Source organism: Haliotis asinina, chromosome 10, assembly GCF_037392515.1.
Source record: "Haliotis asinina isolate JCU_RB_2024 chromosome 10, JCU_Hal_asi_v2, whole genome shotgun sequence".
Taxonomy (NCBI): Eukaryota; Metazoa; Mollusca; class Gastropoda; order Lepetellida; family Haliotidae; genus Haliotis; species Haliotis asinina.
The window spans coordinates 51,493,740-51,519,652 of NC_090289.1; the positions used below are offsets into that span (position 1 = coordinate 51,493,740).

Below are 25,913 nucleotides of genomic sequence, written 5' to 3' on the forward strand. Positions count from 1 at the left end.
GCAGAGGAATAGAATATTGTTCTTTTATGTGGATATTGATGGATACATTCCTGAATAAGGTAACAGCCTGACATTGTTGCTATAACTTTCGTCTGTCTAAAATTGACTATTTGCATTTTGTTTTAGTTTATTTCTTGTAGCATTCAGCAGAATCTGTATTACAGAAAACATGCACTAGGTCACGAATAGGGTGTGTGTGAAATATGATTCACGTTGGCAGTCTATACAATGTTTAGACATTAAAATCATGTAAGAAATTCACCCTAAGTATAAGCAGACCGTGTGGTTTTTTTCATGTCAACTTTCAAAATGCATACAAATATGACAAGGAACCAATTAGGTTTATAAGACAAAATATAAAGACGTACACTGACTTCATATTTTTCAGTCCTTAAGTTTTTTTATACCAATGGCAGATGAGTAAACTTCAAGGTGTTTGATTGGTTTTCATAATAATGAAGTAAAATGTCTTCATCTTTGATGATCAGTCTTACACATAAACTATCAGTTGCGCATATAGGACGCGCAGCAGAGATCACGAACCAGTCACGAATTTGGGGATATCATCCGGGTACTTACAGGAGAAAAACAATAACAAAAGAAACCACCAGTCCACGGAAATTGCTCCACATCAGTACCCCTTTAAAATCTCAGAATTGATGATTGGTTTATTGCTAACGAGTTGTCATTGAAAAATAGGTTTCTGACTTTCCTGTCTAGGTTGTTAGTCCAGATAAATACAACATGGTCCTCTATTGTTGTTTCTGTATTGAAACAGCACAAATTACATTTGCAAATTTCACATCCATTATAAGATGATTCAACTTGCCACTTTGACATGTTTAGAGTGATGACTAACATATCATGAACATAAACCTCATGGAGAAATATTGAGTCAAGAATTTTCACCGAGTGAAGTGAGTCTTCTATGAATTAAACATGTTTACAGGCCCCAACAAGTTTATAGATAGGTTGCATTGTCAAGTGTTTCAATGACTATAGCAGTAGGTCCAAAATGGTTTGTGTTATTATGAGAAAATATTATCAATTCCTTGGTCATTTGGTAACTGCAACCAGTCTTTGATTATTTCAAAAAATAATCAGGGATCTACTAGTCTGTGCCCACATTCAAGACTACTGGCCTGAGGTTGGGTTTTGGCATTACTTCCAGTAAATGTTATTATGGATTATTGGAATTCAGAAGAGGAACAGGATTTAACTAGACAAATGCTTCAGACTAAGGTCTTAAGTGATACACTGCAAGCATGTCTTGGACATGTTAACACTTACGACTGTTATCTCAAAGGTGTTTTGTCATTGCTAATAGACCCATGACTTGTTCATGCCTTCCAACAAACTGTTGCACAAGTGTGTTTCAGATTACAGATGATTCTAGTCTGATGCAAAGCTAGAATATCTTTCGGCTTGTGCATAATTGTTGATACAGTGGAAGCTCTCTTACTTGGATCCTAAGTAACTCTGTTTTCTATATAATTCGGACTTCATGTAACTCGGATTCCAGGCTGAAATCTCCGCCCTTCAAGGTAATTTACTATGAAAACATTGGTTATTAACTTGGACTAGCGGGACTGCCTGAGGCGAAAGTGCTTTGTAGTTAGCCGATTACTGACTTCAAATGGATTATCAGGTGTGATGGTAACCAGTTAACAAAAGGAATTAACAAAGAAGTTCAGCAAGCTGACACAACTCATTCAGTGTCATTTTGATGGTATGCAATTTTGTTATAAAAAGACGATACTCCAGTCATTTCTCATCAGTGACAAAATGCCTGAACCAATGATAAGTTGTATTTGTTGATTTCTTTGGAGGAGATTGAATTGCATGCGCTTCCATACAAGAGCGAGTAACACGAAAACATGGTATGTCACATTTAGCACTCGTGCTTACGGACAAGACACAAAATGTATGTTGCATTGGAAACCACCGGACAAGAGACCATTCTAACAATAAATTATTTGTAAAAGATGAGGTGATGTTTATTGACGGAGTTACAGTTTTGATAATCTACTGATATGCAATAATGTCCATGATCATCTATGGTAGAAGTACCGTGCATGCGTATCTCCTGGTCAAGGGAGCTAACTCTTGACTCTCACCAGTCCAATTCGGACTCCTTGTAATTCGGATACAAAAGTCGGTCCCAGTCGAGTCCGAATTAGACAGCTTCCACTGTATCTAATTGCATTTGGTCAAAGATATGTTAATGATAATAATATCCAGAGACCCAGATAAGCTGTGTATCTGGGTACAATTTGCATAGAAAATTTCCAAATATGCATTGAAAAATAGTAATTGTTGTTTATCATTTACACATTTAAAATGTTAGAAAGTTTAAAAGATATACATACAGAATGTATTCATAAAAAATGAATGATGGAAAAGGCATCGATTGCTATTAAGTTGTACTGTTAGTAGTAAAGGACTAGTGTTGTACTGTCAGCACAGGATGAGTGATTTCAATAAAATCATTTCCATTATATGAAGTTGGTACTGATTAGATATGACATACCAGCTTAGTAAATTTACTCAATGATATGTCATGAGTGAAATCACTGAAACAACCGCCTATTTGAAAACAACAGAAAATGAATACCCACTCAGCAGTACCCGCATGAACTAAATCTTACTGACCTGTGAAGGTCCCAGAGTAGAATAGGCCTTCAGGAACCCATGCTTGCCATAAAAGGTGACTATGCTTGTCGTAAGAGGCAACTAATGGGATCGGGTGGTCAGACTCGCTGATTTGGTTGACACATGTCATTGGCTCCCAATTGCGCAGATTGATGCTCATGCTGTTGATCACTGGATTGTCTGGTCCAGTCTCGATTATTTGCAGACTGCTGCCATATAGCTGGAGTATTGCTGAGTGCGGCGTAAAACTCACTCACTCACTCACTCACTCACTCACTCACTCACTCACTCACTCACTCACCTAAATCTTATCTGGAGCTCTGATTATAATAATACTGTAGTTTTGTATTATTTGGGATCTGAAAGAGTCAAATGAAGGAGAGACTTTAATGTTTAGAGTCAGCGTGTTCCATAGTCTTGGGGCATGAACACAGAACTTATCACCAAAACTTGTGTTGTTATGTTGGCACATTCAATATTCATTTTTGATGCTTCATTGACTTGTTGTTACATTGTGCACTCTAGCCTATTCCCGGTTATGCAACAAATGCCTGCGAATGATCAAATCTGGACCATTTTAACAAGTGATTGATACAGGGAACAGCATCCATTCTTGTCGACATCAGATGACATGCAAGTCACTAAGACTTTCCACTGAATCTGTTAGTCAAACTGAAACATGGATTCCTTCGGACATATGTTTAAACCAGACATTACCATCTTCATGTCCATTGAGGGTGAAATACTTTGTAGTGGAGTGGATGAAGGAGGATACTTCACTTATCTCCTTCAGCAGTGATACCAGCCACTTATCAGAATTGCATGATACAGGCTGACATACTGTCACAAGAATTTTTTGTTGATGATTCTGTATTCATGCAAATAATGGGTGATTTACATGAATTAATGTTATCATCAGTGTTCCAAGGTTCATTTAGGACTGTGGCATTGTTCTAGTTCAAAATTTATCAAATATCTGACCTGCAAACTACTCATGAGCTATGGAAGTTGAACATGCACAAGGCAGTTGTAATGTGGTTAGCATACGATGCTTCATCTCTTTTAAGCCTTCTGTTGACCCTGTCCACGTCCTGTTTCAGACTGAAGGTGATCTTATTCGAGTCGGACGGACGCGGGACTGGGCTGCGAAACAGGCAGGGCAGGCTCTGTACCAAGGCAGCTCTGTGCCAGAGCAAACCAGGTAAGTGTAGGTTTTCACCAGGACAGGCTATACTACAGTTATCCAGGTATATATGACTTGTTGCTAGGACTGAGTGAGTAAGTATGATTATATCCCGCTTTGAGCAATATTGCAGCAATGTCATGGTGGGGAACATTAGAAATGGGCTTTACACATTGTATCCACGTGGGGAATCGAACCAGGGTCAAGTGAACGTTTTAGCCACTTGACTACTCTGCCACCCTTTAACAGGCTGTATCACTACATATCCAGGTATTTATGACATGTCATTAGGAAGATTATACCACTGTAACCAAGGTATTTATGACACATCATTAGGAAGATTATACCACTATAATCCAGGTATTTATGACATGTCATTAGGAAGATTGTACCACTGTAATCCAGGTATTTATGACATATCATCAGGAAGATTATACCACTATAACCAAGGTATTTATGACACATCATTAGGAAGATTATACCACTATAATCCAGGTATTTATGACATGTCATTAGGAAGATTATACCACTGTAATCCAGGTATTTATGACATGTCATTAGGAAGATTATACCACTGTAATCCAGGTATTTATGACATATCATCAGGAAGATTATACCACTATAACCAAGGTATTTATGACACATCATTAGGAAGATTATACCACTATAACCAAGGTATTTATGACACATCATTAGGAAGATTATACCACTATAATCCAGGTATTTATGACATGTCATTAGGAAGATTTTACCACTGTAATTCAGGTATTTATAACAATATCATGTCATTAGGAAGATTGTATCCAAATATTTATAACATGTCTTTTGGAAGATTGTACCACTATCATCCAGGTTTTTATAACATGCCATTTGGAAGATTGTACCACTGTAATCCAGGTATACATGGCATGTCACTAGGACAGACTGTACCACAAGAAACCAGGTGAATATATCTTATCCTCAATCAACAGGAAATGGCACTTTGTCAGCAATTGGAATTTTTAAAACATAAAAGATTCATGATGTTAGGCCGTTGTGTTTGATAATATTTTCCACTTTTCATCCATGGCAGGGGATGTTGTGAGAAAATACATTTTTACATTGATTCCCACCATGTTTTTGAAAGCAGCGTTATAGTCCATCTCAGTCTCATTTATGATAGTTAGAGTATTATCACATGTCATATTCATTGTTAGGAAATGATACTTTCTGGATATGCTCAGAATTAGGGTATCGGTTGACTGGGAGTCAGTATACTGAGTCTGGTGCCCACCTGTAATTGCATAGTGAGTGAGTTGGGTTGGATGCTGCCTTTAGCAATATTCCAGCAATATCATGGTCAGGAAGACCACAAATGGGCTTCCCACATTGTACCCATGTGGGGAATCAAACCTATGTGTTTGGAGTGACAAGCAAACACTCTAACCACAGGGCTACCCCTCTGCCCTAATGGCTGTATGGTATCTCAGAGGGTTTGCACTAAAAAATATAGTGAAGTCTAGACTAGACTACTACATGAAGTAATCCCAAACTCATACGGTCCCGGAGAAAGGGTATGTGTCTGGATTCAAGATCACAAGCAAAGTGAACATCCCAATGCAAGAACATTAGACTGGGTTATGAGAGATTATTACATGTGATGCAATCTTGCTTTTAGACTATTTTTCATAGATAAAAGTAAACTCGAATATTGCTCTGTGGGAAATTATGTTCCCAATTTGGATGCTTCAGACACCTAAATGAGTTTGAGATAACTGATAGTTTAACACTTTCAGTTTGGTGAGATTGAAAAATATATGATAATAAATAAATATTTTGAAACAATTTGGAATTATACACATCGATGTCTGACATAACAAGGTGTGACTGTAGTAAGAACACACTGAAACAAATCCTTGATTGGTGCATACAAGTTGGAAGAACACATCTAGTATGTTTGTTTGTCTTCTGTCTGTCATATATATAGTGGTGTACATTAAAGAGATATTTGTGTTTGGAATAGAAGATTTGGCAAAGGAATATTCATGTTTGTCATCACCATTGTATTTTCCTTGTCTTTTGTATTCAATGTAAATGTTACATTTCAAAGACAAAAGTTGTCAAAACTACCCATCCACAATGTATCTGCCAAAGTGTACTTATTTGAAGATGTGAAGTTCCTAGCAATTCAGTGGGGATAGACAAAGTATGAATTTATTTCTGGAAAGTTTGATTGGGTACCAAATGTCTGATTGGATTCACGGTTACCTGAGCCTTGGCAAATACTGTCTAGATTCACATGTACTGATCTACTTGTAGTGAAGCTGAACTGTTTCTATTATTTGAACCTATAAACATCAAAAGGAATGTGTGCATAGTGTCAAAGAAATTAGCAACTGGTAATGTTGTAGTTTTGTTGTCATTAGGGACCATTCAAAATTCATAACCAAATGTTTTTCATAATCAACGACCATGATTTGTATGGTGAAGCATGTGCGATGTGAATAACCCCTCTCTCACACTCTCTAACCTCCCATCATCATCTATCACACATGCACACAAACATGCACAAACACACACACGCATGCACACACACTAAATTTTGAATGGTCCCCTAAATAATACATTATATGTCACATAGCTAGTCATAGGTTGGGGTAGTCCAGTTATAGCTTTTCCCGATTCTGAACCCACCTGACTGCACACAACAATCAGAACTGACACTAAACTGGTACAGCACATTCAATACAGTAGCATACTTCAGAGCTGAGTTGACAGACCTTGAATAACCCAACCAGCTAACCTCAGATAGGCGTTGTAGTTATTGTTCAAAATATAAATCACCTTCTCACTTAAGTCACTTAGATTTGCTTGGATAAACATATGAGTGATAAATTCGGAAAAGCTGAAATAACTTTGTGGTAATACCCAGTGTATCCTTTCTCAGCCTGCATCCCTTAATGTCTTGCTGATTTCTTGGTCATATGCAGACACCACCTCTTCATATACTCTACAGCAGTGGATTGTACAAAAAATGACCCTGTCTCCTGTCTGAATGTGAGACCTACATCAGTGTTGTGAGCTGATGTGACAGGTGTGTCGCTCAGGCCTGATAATGAGCACCTGAATAGAAGTAAGTTAGAAGTTATCTGAGACAGGATTTATGGCAAAAATATTTGAATAATGTCTGCTGATGAATTAAAGAATACTTTGACTGGACCACAGGAGAGGACAACTGTATACTGACTCTCTGGTAAATGATAACTTAGGAGCAAATACTCCATGGGCTAACTGGGGTCGTGCAGATATCTAGCAAAGATGGCTCATGTTGACCCACATTTTGGATATAGATTACTCATGATAAACAATAGTGAAGTATGGTGAGAACAACAAGCACATTCTCATGAAACACATGTCATGTTTATACTTCCTTGTTAGACACAATGATGTGCTGTGCATTGGTAAGATGGTAAGACAGAAAATAGATCTGAAATCATTTTCCTGAAAAACTAGGAAGTGAGTTTCAATTTTTTCCTGTGTTGCTGTTATGACTAACAAGTACAATTCATTGACATGATATGAAAATGTTTGGTGGTAGTGTAAGCTTTATCCCACTGCCAGCTTATATGGTTTTGTTTTAACTAGAAAAAGACTTTCCATCCAGGTATCAGCCCCAGCTCCTCCTGTTACTGCAGCACTTTACTGTATTTGATGTAATAAACACCCTGTTCTAGGATGCACCCTCTGACTACCATAATAAAAATAAACATAACAGACCTTTTTTGTTTACAGAAAACAATAGTTCATCATTGGTGTACTTGCAACTGTTATATAAAATGGAAATAACTATGTATGGTTATGATAAGTGTCACCCTGTTTTGGCATATTTGGTCTTGTGTATGGTACATTGCAATGGTTGATATTTAGGTTTAGTGGTCCAAACTTGATTGTAGTATCATTGTGGTTGTATGTATGTGTTTGTTTTCTGTGGACTCTTTCAAAAAGTATTTGGACACTTAATTTCCATAGACTTACATGTATATTTTGTGTAGCATAAATCATTTTCTTCAATTCTGTTTTATGAGATCTAAGTCAAATTTTGCTAATTTGTGAGGAATCATCTCGACTGCAATCACATGATTTTTGTATATTTTCCTTTGCTTGTTTTTAGAATGGCAACAATTGAATCAACATATGTACAGTGCTGTGAACTCCTTTAACATGGTGGCCTATGGGATTATGCATTGTAGAACTGTACATGAGTTGATAAGTCGGATTTTGTTAGTTAAATAGTGGTCAGAGAACTGAAATGAATTACATGTGCAGAGCAGGGACGATTTTAAATTTGCCTTTCAAATTTCACAAAGATCTATCCCAAACTCACTTCCAATTCCATGAAAATTATTTATGCTACACTGCAATTACATGTAAGTCTGTGGAAATGACGTCAATTGTCTGAGTACTTTTTGCACGACTCTGTAGTTCTGCACTCAACAATATACCAGCTGTCAAATGGCAGATAGTACACAGCCAAGTCTTGACAAGACATACTAGCACATGGTATAATATCACACATCATGACATTCCACATCACAGGAACCAAAATAACAATATTTTCCTGTATAGCAATGTTTTCTTCAGCAGTTTCTGTTCGATAATTAGCCATTTCCTTGATGTTAACATGTGAACCTGTGATCACCTAATATGTAATTGGTCATGCTAGTTGTCTTGGTTGGCCCATGTCATTGTATCCGAATTACTTTTATCGATGCTCATGATGCCAACCACTGGATTGTCTGGTCCAGATCATTGATCATTACTGACTACTGTCATATAACTGCAAGATGCAGCGTTAAGCAACAAATGTGAATCAATCAATCAATCAATCAATCAATCAATCAATCAATCAATCAATCAATCAATCAATCAATCAATCAATCAATCAATCAATCAATCAATCAATCAATCATGCTTTATGCGGCATCAGCAAGTTTCCACTTAGATTAGTGATGCTTTACATGGCATCAGCAATTCTCCAGCTGTTTGCTGTGACCTGTATGTGATGGGAGGTAATTGTTAAATCTAAGCATTGGTTGTATTTGCTCCTTATTCAGGTTGACATGTACTGTGCACGGTTATTTCTTTGTCAGTGTCCCCTAAACCTGTTTATGGGAACAAGGAGGATGTTGGTGTTAACCAGCCCAAATACTGTGACACAAAAGATTAAACTTACTCACAAAGGACATTGATAAGGAAGTATCATGTTGTGAATAATCAAGATCTCCACTATGTGTACAATGATAGCAAGTTTCTATTTCCTTTTTGCATTGAATAAGCTGTCATAATTATGTTTCCAGTTCTTGGTTTTGTGGTAGTGCCTGCTTTCTAGTTGGAATTTCGTTCGCAGGAGAGAATTGTACACTGTTGTCAAAAAGGTTGATTTGACGCAATTAAATATCGAAATGATTATTTTTAAATACTGGGTTACATTTATATCAATATCAACAAATGATTTATGTATTTGTAATCCCCCTAGAGCATATGTGATCTTTTACTTGAAAGAGCCAGTTTTAAGATTCAAGAGGTTGATCTCCCACCACCCAAGTCTAATATATTACCTAATTTAAGTTAACTCTAATGTCCCATTTTTGGGATGGTACTTTAATGGAAAATTGAGTATGGAAAAAATGCAAACCATTTTCATCCGATTGTTCTATTTTGTTCTATTTGAACAACACAAAGTTTCAAAAACATTCTAATGAACTTGCATAGTTGAAATAGAGACCAATAAAAAGAATCATCAGCAGCTTTGAAACAGGAAGTGGCTATGAACATTAACTGTACAAGTAATATGAATGGTTCAAACACTAAACAATTTACTCAGTTTCATTCACATCTATAACGCAAGTTTCTGTCATCAACAATAGCGAAATGCTTTTTTGAAGTGACTCCAAAAAGAGACGAAATGCATAATGGGTTAAGTTCTCAAAGTGTCAGTTGTTTGTTTTGAACTTGGTAATTGTTGGTTCTGTTTGGATATCTAGTCAAGAGGTGAACCAGATGTTATTTTTTTGTTAGTAAGGAGAGAATGTGTTTTTAGTAAAAGGTATTCTAATATAGTTATAATCACAAATGTTGTGTTGGTTTGGAAATAATCAATATTATATAACAGTGGCATAATGAATGGGCATTCTGTTTAGCATTCTAAGTTTTCTACAATGGAGAGCAGATAATTTGACCCAAAAGGCGAGTGTTCGGCTTGGTAGTTTGTATGTTTGATCCAGGGGTGTGGGCAGGGGCAACCCTGAGGTGATCACATTGACTAGCATGACTATAGGACCCTAGCATGACTATAGGACACAAGCACGGTTATAGGACACTAACACGACTATAGGACTCTAGCATGACTATAGGACACTTGCATGCTTATAACACACTAACATGACTATAATACACAAGCACGATTATAGTACACTAGGACGGCTATAGGACAGTAGCATGATTATAAGACACTAGCATGACTAGGACATTAGCACGACTATAGGACACTAGCACGACTATAGGACGCTAGCACGGTTATAAGACACTAGCACGGTTATAAGACACTAGCACGACTATAGGACACTAGCATGGTTAAAGGACACTAGCACGACTATAAGACACTAGCACGGTTAAAGGACACTAGTGCGACTATAAGACACTAGCACAGTAAAAGGACACTAGCACAACTATAAGACACTAGCACGGTTATACTTATAGGGCACTAGCACGACTATAAGACACTAGCACGTCTATAAGACACTAGCACGTCTATAAGACACTAGCACGGTTATAGGACACTATTAGTTCTTTAACAGCTTTAAAACCAAACTGGCATTTATATGCATTTGTATTAACAAATTGAAACCATAACATTTCACGGGCATTCTTGGTCCTACAAAATATTTTCTGATGAACTAAACATCATAGTTGATGAATGTGTCGCAAGTCCAATGCTGGGGAACATTATAATGGAATGTTGTCTATTCATGCGCTTCATGAATCTTTTAAGCATGCTCAAGATACTGCTGCAGGAAGTGAAAACATATTGTATCAACAGAATCGTGTCTATAAACATTTTCAAATATTTTTTATAGTATTTGGACGTCAGTGGAATTTCCTCCTTCATGGCATGATGCTGTAATTGTTGCAGTTCCTTAAGCCGGACGTGTCCGTACCAATCCTTTAGATTATCGACAAATTTCACTAACTAGCTGCATTTGGAAAACTAAGGAAAGCATGATCAGTAATTAATTAGTTTGGCTTTTAGAAGCCAATAATTTACTTACTTTTATACAATGTGGTTTATGTAAGAAACAGAATTTATTTCATATGTCATGTCGTCCAGTAGCACCAGACGAGAGCACTCTTGGTGGCAAATTAACTATGTCAACATGAAAGAATATGGTGATCCTTAGCTGAATTTCCAGCAGCATATACAGTGTACATAGCAACAAAATTTGCAAACTGACTCATTATTGATGAGTTTTGATAGGTGCAATTGTCAATTTCTGCCATTCTTAATTGTGTGAATTGTAACATGAATCACTGTAGTTTTCAAGTTTATGACGTGTATTGTGTTTCACATGCATTATTGGTGTACAGAAAGATGCCATTGACAGTTATTGCCTATAGTGAGTGCAATATACATATATACTTGTATATATATATATACTATATGATGCCATTTATGCTTATTGGTTATGATATGCTGTTGATTCAGTCTGTGGAATAGTTTTCATGAAATTGTCCTGTCAATATGAACATTATAATAGGTTGATTTGCTATAGATATTAGTGATGTTGCAGACTCATAGCAACGTAGCAACTGTCATGGCAACCAGTTTTAATATACTTGTGACATGTCTATACCATGTAAACTTTACATGGACGCATTTGTTGTGATTGAAAGTACTTCTGATAAATGGAGGATTCAGTATAATCGGTTACAGTCAGTAATATTGTAGCTTTGTGAATGTAAATCTATGGCAGGAACAAGTCGTCACTGGGCTCTTTTTCCTCCTGAATGGCAACATTCACATTTACATAATTCAAGCAGCTAAGGATTTTAGCAGACCAGGACCCCGTTCCTTGTAGTGCTACCACTGTCGTATGTCTGTGTTAAAGTATGGGCGCTACGATTGCTTTGAGGAACGGGATCCAGATATTATGCTTGAGAAGAGTCTTAATTCAACTCTATAGAGTGAGCCTCTTTGATTGTGGCATCAGTGACGTCTACCTTCATTAGATGAGCATTATGTTTGTTCTCTAAGCTTGCTTTTTTTTGTGTTAGTTGGATGTGTGATTCTTTTCTGTGGGTCATATCTGAATGTTTCTGTTTCGGGCGCTGGTAGGGTAGCCCAGTGGTTACAGCACTTGCTTGTCACACTGATGGCTTGGGTTCGATTCCCCACATGGGTATAGTGTGTGAAGCCCGTTTCTGGAGTCCACCACTATGATATTGCTGTAATATTGCTAAACAAGGCACTCCGTTTCAGTGGCTGGCCAGAAATCAGTGGGACATACAGCAACAGCTCACTGATGGATGAAAGCCGGGGCAAGATGTCTGCCGTCAGGCGCACCTTCTGTCTGTTCGTGGCCTTTGATCTTATCCTCACTTTCATCTTGTGGGTCATCTACACTCAGGTGAGAAAATCATTCTTGTCAGGGTTGAGGGATTGCAATATCGCAGTCTGTGAGATCTTGTTTTGTTCATGAGATAAAACACCCTGTCTCACAACGGACTGTAGTTTATTGTACTTTTTGTAGCAGTACATACTTACAACACTATGAGCAAACCAGCTTTGGTAATTGTATCATAGCAGTTCGGAATGAATAGTGACTGATTTCAGACCCTTCTAGTATCCTTGGTGTTATCATCATGGGGGTCACAAGGCATATTCTGCAACAATGAAATGCAGAAATAAATACATATTTTATAATGCTATTCATACAAATTTAACCTCTGAATACAGGAAAGGCATGTCCTCTGAAACCTCAGATTTACCCAGATTCACTCATATAATATTTTCACTCTCTCTTGTGGGAACAATACTCTAAAAAATTATGTATAAATAATATAATTCAGACTAGTTATGCCACATTATATGATATTATTTTATGAGCAGAAAATATTATGACACTGATGTAATGATAAACCATTTCATCATGACTGAATTAAAATTGATAAGATGTATATACTAGTGGACTCTTCGAAAAGTTTCTTAAGTTTAGAAACTGTTGACAAAGTTCTGAATAGTGTGTATAAGTAAGTATTTAAAGAACTGTGAATGAAACTTGTAAAGTTTTAAATAGGGCTTGATATTACAAACTTTTCTTTTGCTTTACCATATAACAAATTGTCAACACAATACCAAAGCATGCGTGTGAAGATGTTTGAAAATAGAAGTGCATTCCTTCATAACTTCCATTAATCAAATTGTAGTTATTGAAACATATTGTGAACATTTATTCCCCGCATGAAGAGAGATTTCCCCGCAAGAAATTGTTGGGCAATGTACTCACAGTTTTACTTGCATGTTGCTCTCGACTAACGTGTTCTGTGAGCACATTGCCAAATATATAAAACATTTGTTTATAAGGGGAGATAATTTGCAACCAATGATGTCTAATGATGTAAGCAACTAAGCAGAAAGTTTCTATGTTTCCAGAAAATCCTTAGTTTACTGTGTTACGATCTGCAAAAGAAAGTGGCACCAAACAAATCTGTACTCGCTTCCACCCCTGGTGTAAATCTATAAACACTATAAAATCCATGATACACACCTGTGATACACAGTGTATACACCTTAAACTTCACTAATCATTATAACATTAAGATTTCTTAAGTGTCAAGACACCTGTTTAAACAATATCTACAATATAATGCATGTTTGATAGAGTCATCTCTCTGGGAAAATAGAAAGGTCGATATCTTAGCAACAAATTGGTGATTTCATAACAAATTACCATACCTACTCACAGTGATCTTTCCTCATAAGAAACGGAAGTTGTGGGTGAATGTACTTCAAACACAAGAATAAGTATGACTGGCAACAATCCATTGCTACACAGAGTATAATAATATATCAGAACAGTAGCATGGTGCAGTTCCATTCATTCTTGTGCAACTAGGATTTCATGTCATTATGCAAATTAACTTCAGTTCATTAAATTCAGCCCTGTTTTGTGTCAGTCCTGCTTTATGTCAACCATGGATTCACTTACTTAGTACAGGTATACTTGACATTCCTTGAAGGAAGTGTACAACATTTGTGTTTCTGTTTTCAGCTCATAGGGGATAAAGGTTGGGTAGCCTTTCAGAAACAAGTGGCAGGATACAACTTCAGAATTTCACTGTTTGATACTGTGGTGAGTTTTATGAACAGTTAATATGATTTTATAGAGACCTTTCGTAAACTTTCAATGCTGAGTGCATTACTATCATTCTGTGTGGAATTGCATGGTGCAATTCATATTATAGTCCCAAAATACCACTGTATATGATGTCAGATCAGCTGATTGCATAGATTAGCTGAAGCCCTGACTTGACTTTTAAAATCACTATAAAAGTGCTACATCCTTACATGAGGCGAACCATCAACCTATGTTCACCTCACCTCACCATCTTCAAACAACAAATCCACATTGAATCACACAAGTTCCTCCTGTTGTTACACCACTTCATAATAAAATGTGTTCATGTTTCAACTTTGCTTATCTACACTTGTGTTTGTAATCCAGTTTATTAATTTTACTCAAATTCTAATTCAATAATGTTTATATTAGTTGCTGGTTTCAATCTGGTTCATTGACCAACCAGGCTGTTGGATACAGATTGGATAGCCATTGGGTAGCTATTGCATTGGATAACCATTGGATGACAGAAGCAGAAGGCCATACTTTTGATTGCCAGACTCATAATGTCTTGTCATGTGCCAGAACTCTAACTAATGCAAAATGTGTTAGGCATAAATATTACTTGCTAAACAACTTGTAATACAGTGTTTTTCAGTAAAAGTTTCTTTTTTCTAAATACAGTGAGCATCTCAGTTCTTTTGTTAGATCCCCATTATGTCCTGAAATTTTTAGAGAAAGCATTGAAATAATGATCTGTAAATTCCTCTTTCAGATGTTGTCTGCAGTGCGCCTTACATTCCTTTTACTGGCCTATGCGTTGTTCAATTTAAGACACTGGTGGATGGTAGCTGTGAGTATAAGTGACGACACCATAGATGTTAACATATACCACTCAAAACAACTGAAAGTGCACCCATGATTGGATTTTGTGTGTTTGTTGTTTTTTGCCGCAGTCAGCAAGATTGCAGGTATATATTTCAGGTATATGGAGACAGTAAATAATATGAGAATCCATTGCTCAACATCATCAACATTCATCTGTGAAATCTGTCAACCAAGTCAGCAAGCCTGACCACCTGATCCTCTTATGACATGTTTGCTAAAGATCTATGAAGTTCCTTGTGTGTTGCAGTACCCACCTGTTGCGACATATTAGCTATAGTCAGATGTTAAAATAGGGTGATCTTTACGGTAACTTATTTTGAGTGGTATGCACTGATATTCTCTACATTGGTAATGCTATAAGGTTATTATTTAGCATTTGATCAGTTTTGTAGTGTTCACTGTTGTGATATTGCTGGAATATTGCTAAAAGCAACATAAAGCCATATTGAATATTTCAACAAACAATACAACAAGGTTACTCAATAGTGTATCCTCATCTGTATTGTTTGTTGAAATATTCAAACGGTACAATTCGTCCACAGAGTGAGTGAGTGAATGAGTTGGGTATTATGCTGTCTCCAGTATTCCAGCAATGTTTTGGTAGGGGACACCAAATTGGTCTTCACAAATTATACCAATGTGGTGAATCGAGTATGTGTTTTCAGCATGATGAACAGCCACTTTTGCCGCTATGCAGAGCAAGAAAGTGCCTCCAAGAGATAGTATGAGGCTATCACTAAATAGTTTTATGTTGATAGCCATGAGGGTCCTAGTTTGTGAAGCCACAAACCTGGATTTACATCCTCATGTTGCCATTTCTGGGTTGGTACTTTTAAAGATTGGTCTGCAACCTGTGTTACTGTAAATACACAGAGGGCAGTTTTGATGATGAGCGATCACTTTAAATACTAGGGTATCCTGGAGCATTGGGGTATCCAGGATTTTAAGGCATATGCTCGTCGCGCCAAAGACCCGGGTTCAATTTCCCGGGTACAGTGTGTTATGAAAATTTCTGGTGGCCCCTGCCGTGACATTGCTGGAATATTGCTGAAAGCAGTGTTAAAACTTCACTCGCTCCCTCCCTCCCTCCCTCCCTCACTCACTCACTCACTAGGGTATGTCACACCCTGTCAGAGCAAGAAATGGAACAGGGGGATAGTATGAGCAATGGCTTGTACTGGAGGGGTAAAGTAACATCACCACACCTGACCCCCTTTCCCTTTTGCTTGCTTCATGTGAGAGCCACGAGAGTGCTGGGGCCGTTCTAGCCATGGGTCCTGTAAGGTTTTCTGTCAAGTATGTGATGTTATTGGCAATGTTTGCATCTTTTCTGTTCCTGATTAATGTATTGCTAAAAACCTGTCATCAGATATTAAGTTACTGTAATCGTTGGGCTGAGATATAGTACTTCTTGGTTTGAAATCCAACTGTAGTAAGCTTGTGATTTTCACGAAATGATAGTGACATCATTAGACAAAACATCTCCTAAATTATTTATATCTTAAGAAAGGGAAAGAGATTTTATATTGCATGTTGTGTGAAATTTTGGAAAATGCACTGATATTTGATTTCCATTTTTCAAGCACATGTTTTGTTTTTAGTAAGAAGGTTTCCCAATATTTATCTAATAACAAGATGTAAGAAATCTTTCATTTTCATTTTTCAGGTCACAACTTTTTTGTCCTGTGCCTTCCTGGTTGCAAAAATATTTTTATTTGATGTAAGTGCTAAATCTTTTCCATCTCTGATACAGTCTAAGTAAACTTATCCTCAGTACGTTTTGTTACACTCCACTACTGAGTCTAACAAAACCTTACAGGAGGTCGTGTCATGTAATCTTTGAGATTGACCAATCAAAACACAGCTTACCAAATCTTGAAAGTGCACATTCGCACATACCTTTTGAACTATTTATCTCGCAAAGGTTTTGTACCCAAACCTATTTTGCGTATGCTCGCTTCTGGGTGATGCACATGGTGTATGTACAACCATGACAACGGTGTGTAAACAGTCGCTTAAAATAGTGTTTTGGGCAATATTCAAGGATGTTATCTTGCGGAAATATTAGCTAATGGTAACCATATCAACAGAAACCCCAAAGCGTATATACTGCAGGTCAAATAACTTGTGTTATATGCAGTTTTGTTTGTGGAGAGATCTGTGTCAGTGACCTGAATACTTTGAAAGTCCTTCCGATCCCTAAATAGTAGCCGTTGTCTGATTGGTTAAATATTGGTTGAATCTATTTAACCATCTCTCGTTTGATTGGACGGTCATTGGTCGCTCAAAGGTTATCTGACTCAACCTTCTTCTAGGTTTTGTTAGACTCAGTGTTGGAGTGTAACGAAATACACTGAGGCTAAGTTTACTTAGATGTAGTTGCTTGTTAATGGCTGTGGAGAGTTGTGTCCCTTGTCATGAGTCATGGTGGGCTGATCATGGGTGTTATTCCTGTGTCACAATGAATCTCTTTGTTCATGGCTACAAAACTTCAGCCACTGGGTATGATATCACTGAATACAAAAAGGGTACACAGGTTTGCCTCCAATGACCAGAAAAATAAAAACCACAAATAAACCCCAGAAATTGCTCCCACTATAATGCCATGTGTTCTGGGTGAATGCTGTGTGGTATTCATGTATGTCATATGTTATGTAGGATTTTAATAAGCTGTCTGGTTGTTTATTGTCCAGTTTGGCTCCACCCAGAGCAGTAAGAACCCCCTCAGCTACTGTTTGCTCATCATTTCCTTCGTGCTGGCATGGGTGGAGACGTGGTTCCTAGACTTCAAGGTGCTCCCACAGGAGACCAAAGACAGGGAGAAAAGGGAAAGAGGTGACAGAAATATTTGTATTCAAGATTCTATCAGGTTTTGATTTTTGGTTTGTCAGCTCTACCTGTGCATTCTGGATGTTGAGTCTTAAAAGTGATGTTTAAGTCATGCCATGTATTGTATCCACTTGTCTGTCAACCATGAAGATCTGAGTTAAATTGATCTGCAGTAGCCCGTGTTTGTCGCAAAAGGCAACTAACAGGATCGGGTGGTCAAACTCACTAACTGGGTTGTCACATGTCATAATATTCCAGTTGCATAGATTGATGCCACATGCTTTTGATCATTGGATTGTCTGGTCCAGACTCATTTTTTTACTGTCGCCATATAGCTGGAATATTGTTGAGTATGGTGCCAAACAGTGAAGAAACAAAATTTGCCTGTCTTTCAGTACAAGGCCTTGTGATAAGAATATTGTGCGTTGCCAGCTTCTATTGTACTTATTTTCTTCTCTTACCAGCTTCCAGAGGGTATGTTGATGAGCGGACACCTCTACTCCGTGACAATGATGATCGTTCAGTAGATGACAGTAGATACTACTCACCTGTAGAGTCACTAGATGGTAAGTAGTTACCTCCCTTAGACTCAGATTTCTATTAATCAATACTGTAGTCAACGTGCATTAACAGTCATGAGGTGTTGACTGCCTCTCCTCTGCTTCAATATGTCTTTTTCTTCAGTTTTATGTCAGTTTTATCTGTGATATGTGTAAATATGAGAAATGATAACATTTTGTACCTGCTGGGGACCAACAAGATCACGCATTTTGTAGCTGCTTGCTCTCTCAGTCTCCATTGCATGGCAGAATGATCTGCTTTCCCTGGTGTACTGTTGCCATGGACATGTTGTTCAATCAAGCTGCGTGTCTCTGAATATCTCTTACCTTTTTAAATCAGACTGTTTAAAGTTTCAAAGTCACAACACTGCTTGAGGGTTAGGAAGGGTTGATTGTATAAGACAAGTAATAAAATATTGACATAATTGATCTGAAGCAGAGGGGTAAGTTAAATATAGAAGTTAACAGCCCTTTTCTATGTTATCTGACATGTTATACAAGAAAATGAGTATATGGGTCGTTTACAACAGAATAATATGAATCTTGTGAAAAATATAGCAGCCAATCAAGTGGGATTTTGCAACAGTGGGCTGGAGGTAACCTTACAACCAATCAAATAGTAGCTTCTACATGTTCTGATTGGTTTTAGTTAAATGTATTCCATGTGTAGCAGTATGTTCTGATAGATAGTTTCTGGGTGGAACTTGGAGTAGTTTTCTTACAGGAAGCTCAGTGGTTGACTGTGTAGGATAGTGATTAGGTGCGTGACTCTGAGGGTGCGGTTTCGAATCACAGATGTTACTCAACCAAAAAAAGTACTAGAATTTGTACTTTACTGAAGAAGTGCAATCCCAAATATAACATATGTTACATCTGACCACTTTCTAAATGACATTGTGTAATCACAAATGAATGCTGATGATAATTAATATAAAGGTACAGAGGCTAAGTTAGTGGTTGTCACATGTATGATGACTATCCAAAACATTTGTTGAATTAATAATACAAATGCTAGATGGTATGAATGACTGTCGAGATGTGTTTGTTTTAAGGGAAGGTAATCGAAAGTGGCATCCAGATGGAAGTAGTTCAAAATAGTGTGATAAAATGTGGATACTGTCAGTTGTAATTTTAGTTGACTTTTTGACAATCTGGTGCTCATAAATAAAGGAAATATACTTGAAAGACACTCCAGTAATTTTCCTGGCAGGAATAACTGTTTTGAAAAGTTTGTTTTTGTTGCAAGCAGACCGACCCCCATACAAATTGTATGTCACCACACTTTGTATAATGGTTTTAAAAAAAGTGCATTGTGGGAATGTAAACATTGTGGAAATGTAAACATTTCAAACGTTAACTGTAACGTGTAAAATTTTGACTTCAACTATGAGACATTCATTTGTATATAGTTTTGAAACAAATCCATGTAAACAGATTTTATGCACAAAAGGCATCTTTGATCACAGCCATAACTTCTCATAATTCCCCGCTTGGTTCAAGGGAAATCCCATCCCAGAACTCTCCGTTTCAGTACCAGTTGGGTTACCCCCCCCCCCCCTTCTGTCAAAATGTCATGAGATATAGGTCAATGGTCAAAGGCCTTTCAAACCTCCCTGGGGTAAATCTGAGAGAAGCTCGTCACCAGACCGTGGAGGTGGTGTGGTTTGTGTTTACAAGCAGATGTTAGGGTGATTGGTCAAAGTTAAACACATGACCAATCACACCACTATTGACCGTTGACAGCTGGCCAGTACCTCGATGCCCCAAGAGGCCTTACTGTTGTAGTTGTGTGTAAAACAAGGGCTTCATAATCATGCTAACTGACTATTGATCATCTGTATGGGTGGACTGGCTTAAATCTTTTCATCATATTGATATTCATTTTTCTGCATTTCAAAGGCATATTACGTGTGTCAATATTTGATTAAACATAATAAGCCGCTGCAAACTCGATGTGGTAATCCATGCTAGCTTACCTGAAACTGGATCATATTGCCATTTTATGCGTGGACTGTAGTGAAATAAAATAGTAAAAATAGTAATAATAAATCAGTACTTCGGGCTGCCAGCGAACTGTGTCACTGACTGCCATAAGCAACTCCCCGGGGTTATGAAATTCTGCCACCAGGTACCACTTAACAGTGTGATAACAATCTAACACACTTTAGCAGTGTTCTGTAATGGCAGTTATATTATGACTGCTTTGTGATGGTGCCCATTCTTTTAATAGGTGTTTGGTCACACCTGAACTGTTGTGTAGCAGAAACTGGTGTGGAAGTGGTGAAGGATTGGCCTTGTTTTATGGGTCTCTGATGAAAAAATTATACTTGCTCTCAGTTTTGTTATGACTGCATGTCTAGCTTTTCATTACTGTAATACCATCTTGTTGTCTCCAGCAAATTACTCTAAACTGTACCTGTGTGAAGAATAAAGCACTTTGCTTCATGGTGATAAATCATGGTGTAATGTGTTTTCGGGGTAATAACGCAAAAGATGATCATGAACATTATTGCGTATCAGAAGATTATCAAAACTGTAATTCCATAAATGAATATCACCTCACCTTTCATAAATTTATTGTTACAATTTTCTGTTGTCCTCTGGTTTCCAATGCAATGTACATTTCGTGTCTTGTCCGTAAGCACGAGCGCTAGAAGTGAAGTACCATGTTTTCGGGTTTCTCGTTATCGTGTGGGGTCACGCCCCTGTATAGAAGAGCATGTAATGCATTCTTCTCCACAGATATCAACAAATATGTGTCATTTTGATTAGAAGCCTAGCAAATTGGTAATCTTTTTCTTGATTATTTGAATGTTTTTTGAAAATTGTTAAAAATAAACATATTTACAGGTAAGTTGTTCAGTCATTTGCACATTCATTTTCCTTGTCTGCATGGCCCGCCATGGCGTGGACAATAAAACGTGTCATGTCTGCAAAGTATAGTAACATCACAGTAGTGTTTTAAATAAACCCTGAGGTCACAAGCCTGGTAGTAATTCTGCAACACGAAACAAAAAATGTGTAACAAATGGCCAATTTGGTGTTCAATGGGTTTTTTTATTATGTGCGCAATATTCCATTCGATATTCATGTTTGATGTTTCACTCGAGCAGACAATGGTCCGCTTGACAAGTTGTGAGCGTTATTTCAAAAGCTATGATCACATTTTTGAAGGTTCTCAAAGTGCATTACTTTCTAGGGTAGAATTTTAGTACTCACTTTACGCAAGCAATTACAGAGAAAAGAAATACCCCAAAAACATGGTTCTCCCGAAAACATGGTACGGCACGGTATAGCCAGTTCTTATTTTGTATTGTCCAAATGGCACTGTTAGTTTTAACTTTCCATGCTAGTTTTAATTCTGATTGTGATATTCCAGTTGTTTTACTGTCTTTAGATGACAGGTTTATATACTATCCCTTTTCCATTTCAATGTCAAATGTGTTCTCGTCATGGCTGAAATATTTCCAATGTAATGTTACATATTAACTCACTCACATAATTTCATGAGATCATGTTTTTCATAAAAAAAAATTAATCAATGCCTTGAAATATTGTTTTATATTATGTTTACTCCACTAATGGACCAGACTTTTTCAAAGAAAATCTCTACACCAAAGTCAATTCTCAGATGATGGGGACAGTAGAAGTGACACTGTAAACATAGGCATCACCAACCCATGTATGTTAGAAGAGGTGACTTACAGGATATTGAGTTTAAGCATATCACTGTTTCTCAGTGATGTCGATAGATGCTCATGATGTCAGTCACTGGATTGTCTGGATCAGATATGATTATTTACAAGTCACTGTCATTTAATGAATACAGCACAAAAGGAAAAGGAAAACAAAAAAAAATATTGCAGGTTGTGTTGAGAATCTCACTCTTCCATGACTTATCACAGCCATATCTGAGGCTGAAAATTGTTGAAAATGTTCAAATATCCGTGTGGAAATGCTGACGTCACACATTCCTTTTTCTGTTTTAAATAAAAAATGCTATATATGGGTGTGCCTGACTTTTTGTCGTATGTATTATTTTATTTCTTTCGACTATAGTCTTTAATTTAATTGATAAGTTTCAAAATTGGTGTATTGTGTATCATTTTGACATCATATGTTGTCAGACAGGAGAGTTTACTTTCAATATAACAAGGCCATTTGTGTCATAAAGATATTGTAATAACTCAGATGGTGGCTTGTATTAGATAAAATGGTCGTTAATAAGTCAGTGACCTTGTTCATGTGATAATCTCGACTATCCCAGATGACAATCCCTGATGTGATAGTGACAATAACCCCAATAGTGGTCTTCAGTGAATGAGGGGTTGTTATCACAACTCTTGTAATAGACTTGTTAGCGTCATGATAGACATACACACAGACAGAGTGATAGAAACAGAGCATTAGAGAGTCAAAGTCTGTTACAAGTTAAGCAGTGAATGAGGGAGTTTATTTTACCCCGCTTTTAGCAATACTGTATTTCAGCAATATTACTGCATGGAACACCTGAAATGGGCTTCACACATTGTACTCATGTGGGGAATCAAACCTGGGCCTTCAGTGTGTATAGCGAATGCTTTAACCACTATGCTACGCCACTGCCCCAGTTATGCAATGAGAAAGGTAAGAGTTTTGAAAAACCTGAGCCAGTCAAAGTCTGGTTTACAGGACACCAATATATATCATCCAGGATAGTAAAAATTCAACAAAAGAGAACTTAACTTTGAGTTTGCACACCATATATATGACATCATGTACAAAGTTATGGTGCGAACTAATTAAACAATACATTGACTAGCATGTCAGTTGATATAGTGTACAAGTTAATCCCGCTAGCCAAGAGGGAGTAGCTTGGTGCAGCAACAACAACATAATGCTGAAGTGTTGACAGTCTGGGACAACCAAGCACATAAACAGTGGGCCTTTGTAATAGGGCTGTATGGTATTAACAGTATACTGGTATATAGCAGTACAAAACTGTAACAATTACATTTTGCAATACGTTTATGATGTACCGGTATACTTACATAGATTTATTTGTTCGCTTTTAACCCATTCACCACCCCAGGGAAGACTTCCGCCCATATACCCCCTAGACTTCAGTGGTGAGAAAAAAGGTATTGATGTACGTTCAGGTATTATTGGTGGGAGTGTTGGGTGGGTATTGGGTGGAAGTCTTTCCAAATGTTTGGCAACCGGTCCAGTGATAAATAGCAAAGTACCGATGTTTCGAGCAAATCATTTAAATTGAGTAAGCTAATGAATAAAATGAAAAGTTTTCTTAAAAGTTGTCAAACATACATCTACATTTACTATTTCCATCTTTTCATGCGATCGTGTTGTGTCAGTCAAGTGCCATCTCTGCTTTCTCTCCGCTTTCATTGCATCGATCTTCATGATTGGACAAGATGTTTAACACGAAAACATTTGCATAAAGAATACATGTCGCTGATCACCATTTAGCATGATATGTCCAATAACTTTGATTATTTACATACTTATGGCGATTTGTTGATTAACACGTTCAGAATAGCATTATTGTACCCAAAATATTTGTCTGAAGCTTCTCGTTTATGAGGAAGGTATCCATAGCTGTAATATGATTGGCTGCGTTTGGTTACATGACTTTTACCAATGATGAACATTATAGCATACTGAAATAAGTGAAAATATATAAAAGAAATAGACAAGGGGATATTATGGCATCTTACAAATGGATTAAAATAGCATTAGTTTTCGTCTACTTCAGGGTTTTTCTGGTCATTGTAAGTGTGTAAACGTTTAAATTTATTTTATGAAATATTTCAGTTGAAGTTGTATTATTTGAATAGTAGGATAAAATTACCTTTCATATTTTTCAACAGTTGGATTAGACCTAAAAATTCTAAATGGCGTATGACGTAGTAGCAATAATGTTTCATGAGCTGATATTTTCCATGATAAGCGTTGGCTTCTATCATATTACAAGGCTATGTTTCTCATGTTTCAATTATTCAATTGTTTCATTATTCTGTTCAGTCTGAAGAAAGTGCACTTAATCATTTCTTTATGAGAAAGTGTACCAAACGTCATTCATGAAATCAGTCATGTTAAAACATCATTTATTTAAAGACATAAGTGCAAATGTGCACTTCAAGATATGTCATGTGATTGTGACTTCATTCGAATGTTTCTTGAGTAATAGAGATGTGCACTGTAGCTCTGATTGCTTAAACTATTTGATATTCAACATCCTTTGCTGTTAACAGAAGTTAAAGTATGTACATACCATGGGTGGTTTGACAGAGGACATGGTGTAAACTCGTTTCAGTTGAATTTGTCACATATATGAAATGAGATATCATGCAATTATCTGTGTTATGTTTCCATTGGAAAGCAGTTACAATTAAAAGAAAGACTTCTGTACAGTGGAGCGTTGGGCTGGTATTTTCTTTTAAAAGACTAGTGACATAGAAAATCAAGTAGCCTGAAGGACCAGTTAAACCTTTTAGTGAGTGTCGATCTCTGCAATTCTTTTTTTTTCTAAAAATTTGTAAACAGAAGAATATTCTGGTTTATACTTTGAAAGAAGCTATATAATGCACAACTATTACTTACATATCCTGTGATTCAATTTGAAGGTAAAAGAGAGTAACAAAGTGGACAAATCTCAGTAGTTGTTCTTTCATAATATATCACAATACATATTGCAATACAGGAGAGTATATTGCAATATATCGCAATATGAGATTCGGAAGGTTACACAGCCCTGCTTTGTGTTAGCTTCAGATATGTAAACATCTGCAGAAAATCCTGAAATAGTCATGTTTATTATTGATGTCATTGTTTGAGTTTGTAAACTGAATTAATCTCATCGACACCAGTGCTTGTGCTGTATTGTTCTAAGAATAGAAATGAGCCTGAAATAATTAATTAGTGATGGTGGTAACAAAGAAACCTGCTTGTTTGGCAAGTTTTGTTGAGTTGGTGTCTGCTCTGCTATTGGAGAACAATGTCAACACTCAGGCTATGAAATTTAAGACTTTAGTTCACTGGCAATGTTTGAAGCATGAAAGTTTTTACATGAGCTATCGTTTACAATGAAGCTAAGTCTATTTCAAAATAGGGCACATTTACAATGTGCCCTTTGTAATCGCACACTAGTTTGCATATAGCCATGCTCTGTTCCAAATAAGTCTGTTTGGACTTTGATATAGTCTGCATTGCTCATTCCTGTACCAATCTCTTCCCAGTGAAGTCCTTTTCACATGTTCCCTATCTCCCTACCACTGGAACTGTAGTTAGCCGAAGTTAGTTAAACAGGTATTTCACACTTTTACATATCAACTGCATAAAATGTGGAGATAAATGTGAAAAATTCCAATTTCCAACAGTGCTTTAGTATCGATGAAACCATGGCAACACAGAGAAACAGCTGATCCCTGT

At 37.0% G+C, this 25,913-nt stretch overlaps 2 protein-coding genes across 3 annotated transcripts in view; both read left to right on the forward strand.

Annotated features, from left to right (window-relative positions):
* LOC137298113 (cytospin-A-like) overlaps window positions 1-25,913 on the forward strand; it is a 124,392-nt gene that overhangs the window by 32,792 nt on the left and 65,687 nt on the right. The window lies entirely within an intron of this gene.
* The window catches only part of LOC137298116 (stAR-related lipid transfer protein 3-like), a 56,495-nt gene that overhangs the window by 5,383 nt on the left and 25,199 nt on the right, over window positions 1-25,913 (forward strand). For both annotated transcript variants that reach the window (XM_067830212.1, XM_067830213.1), the window contains exons 2-8: window positions 3,753-3,853; window positions 12,351-12,498; window positions 14,143-14,223; window positions 14,984-15,061; window positions 16,763-16,816; window positions 17,790-17,931; window positions 18,390-18,491. In XM_067830212.1, coding sequence (XP_067686313.1) covers window positions 3,753-3,853; window positions 12,351-12,498; window positions 14,143-14,223; window positions 14,984-15,061; window positions 16,763-16,816; window positions 17,790-17,931; window positions 18,390-18,491 — 706 coding nt within the window. The remainder of the gene's footprint in view (window positions 1-3,752; window positions 3,854-12,350; window positions 12,499-14,142; window positions 14,224-14,983; window positions 15,062-16,762; window positions 16,817-17,789; window positions 17,932-18,389; window positions 18,492-25,913) is intronic.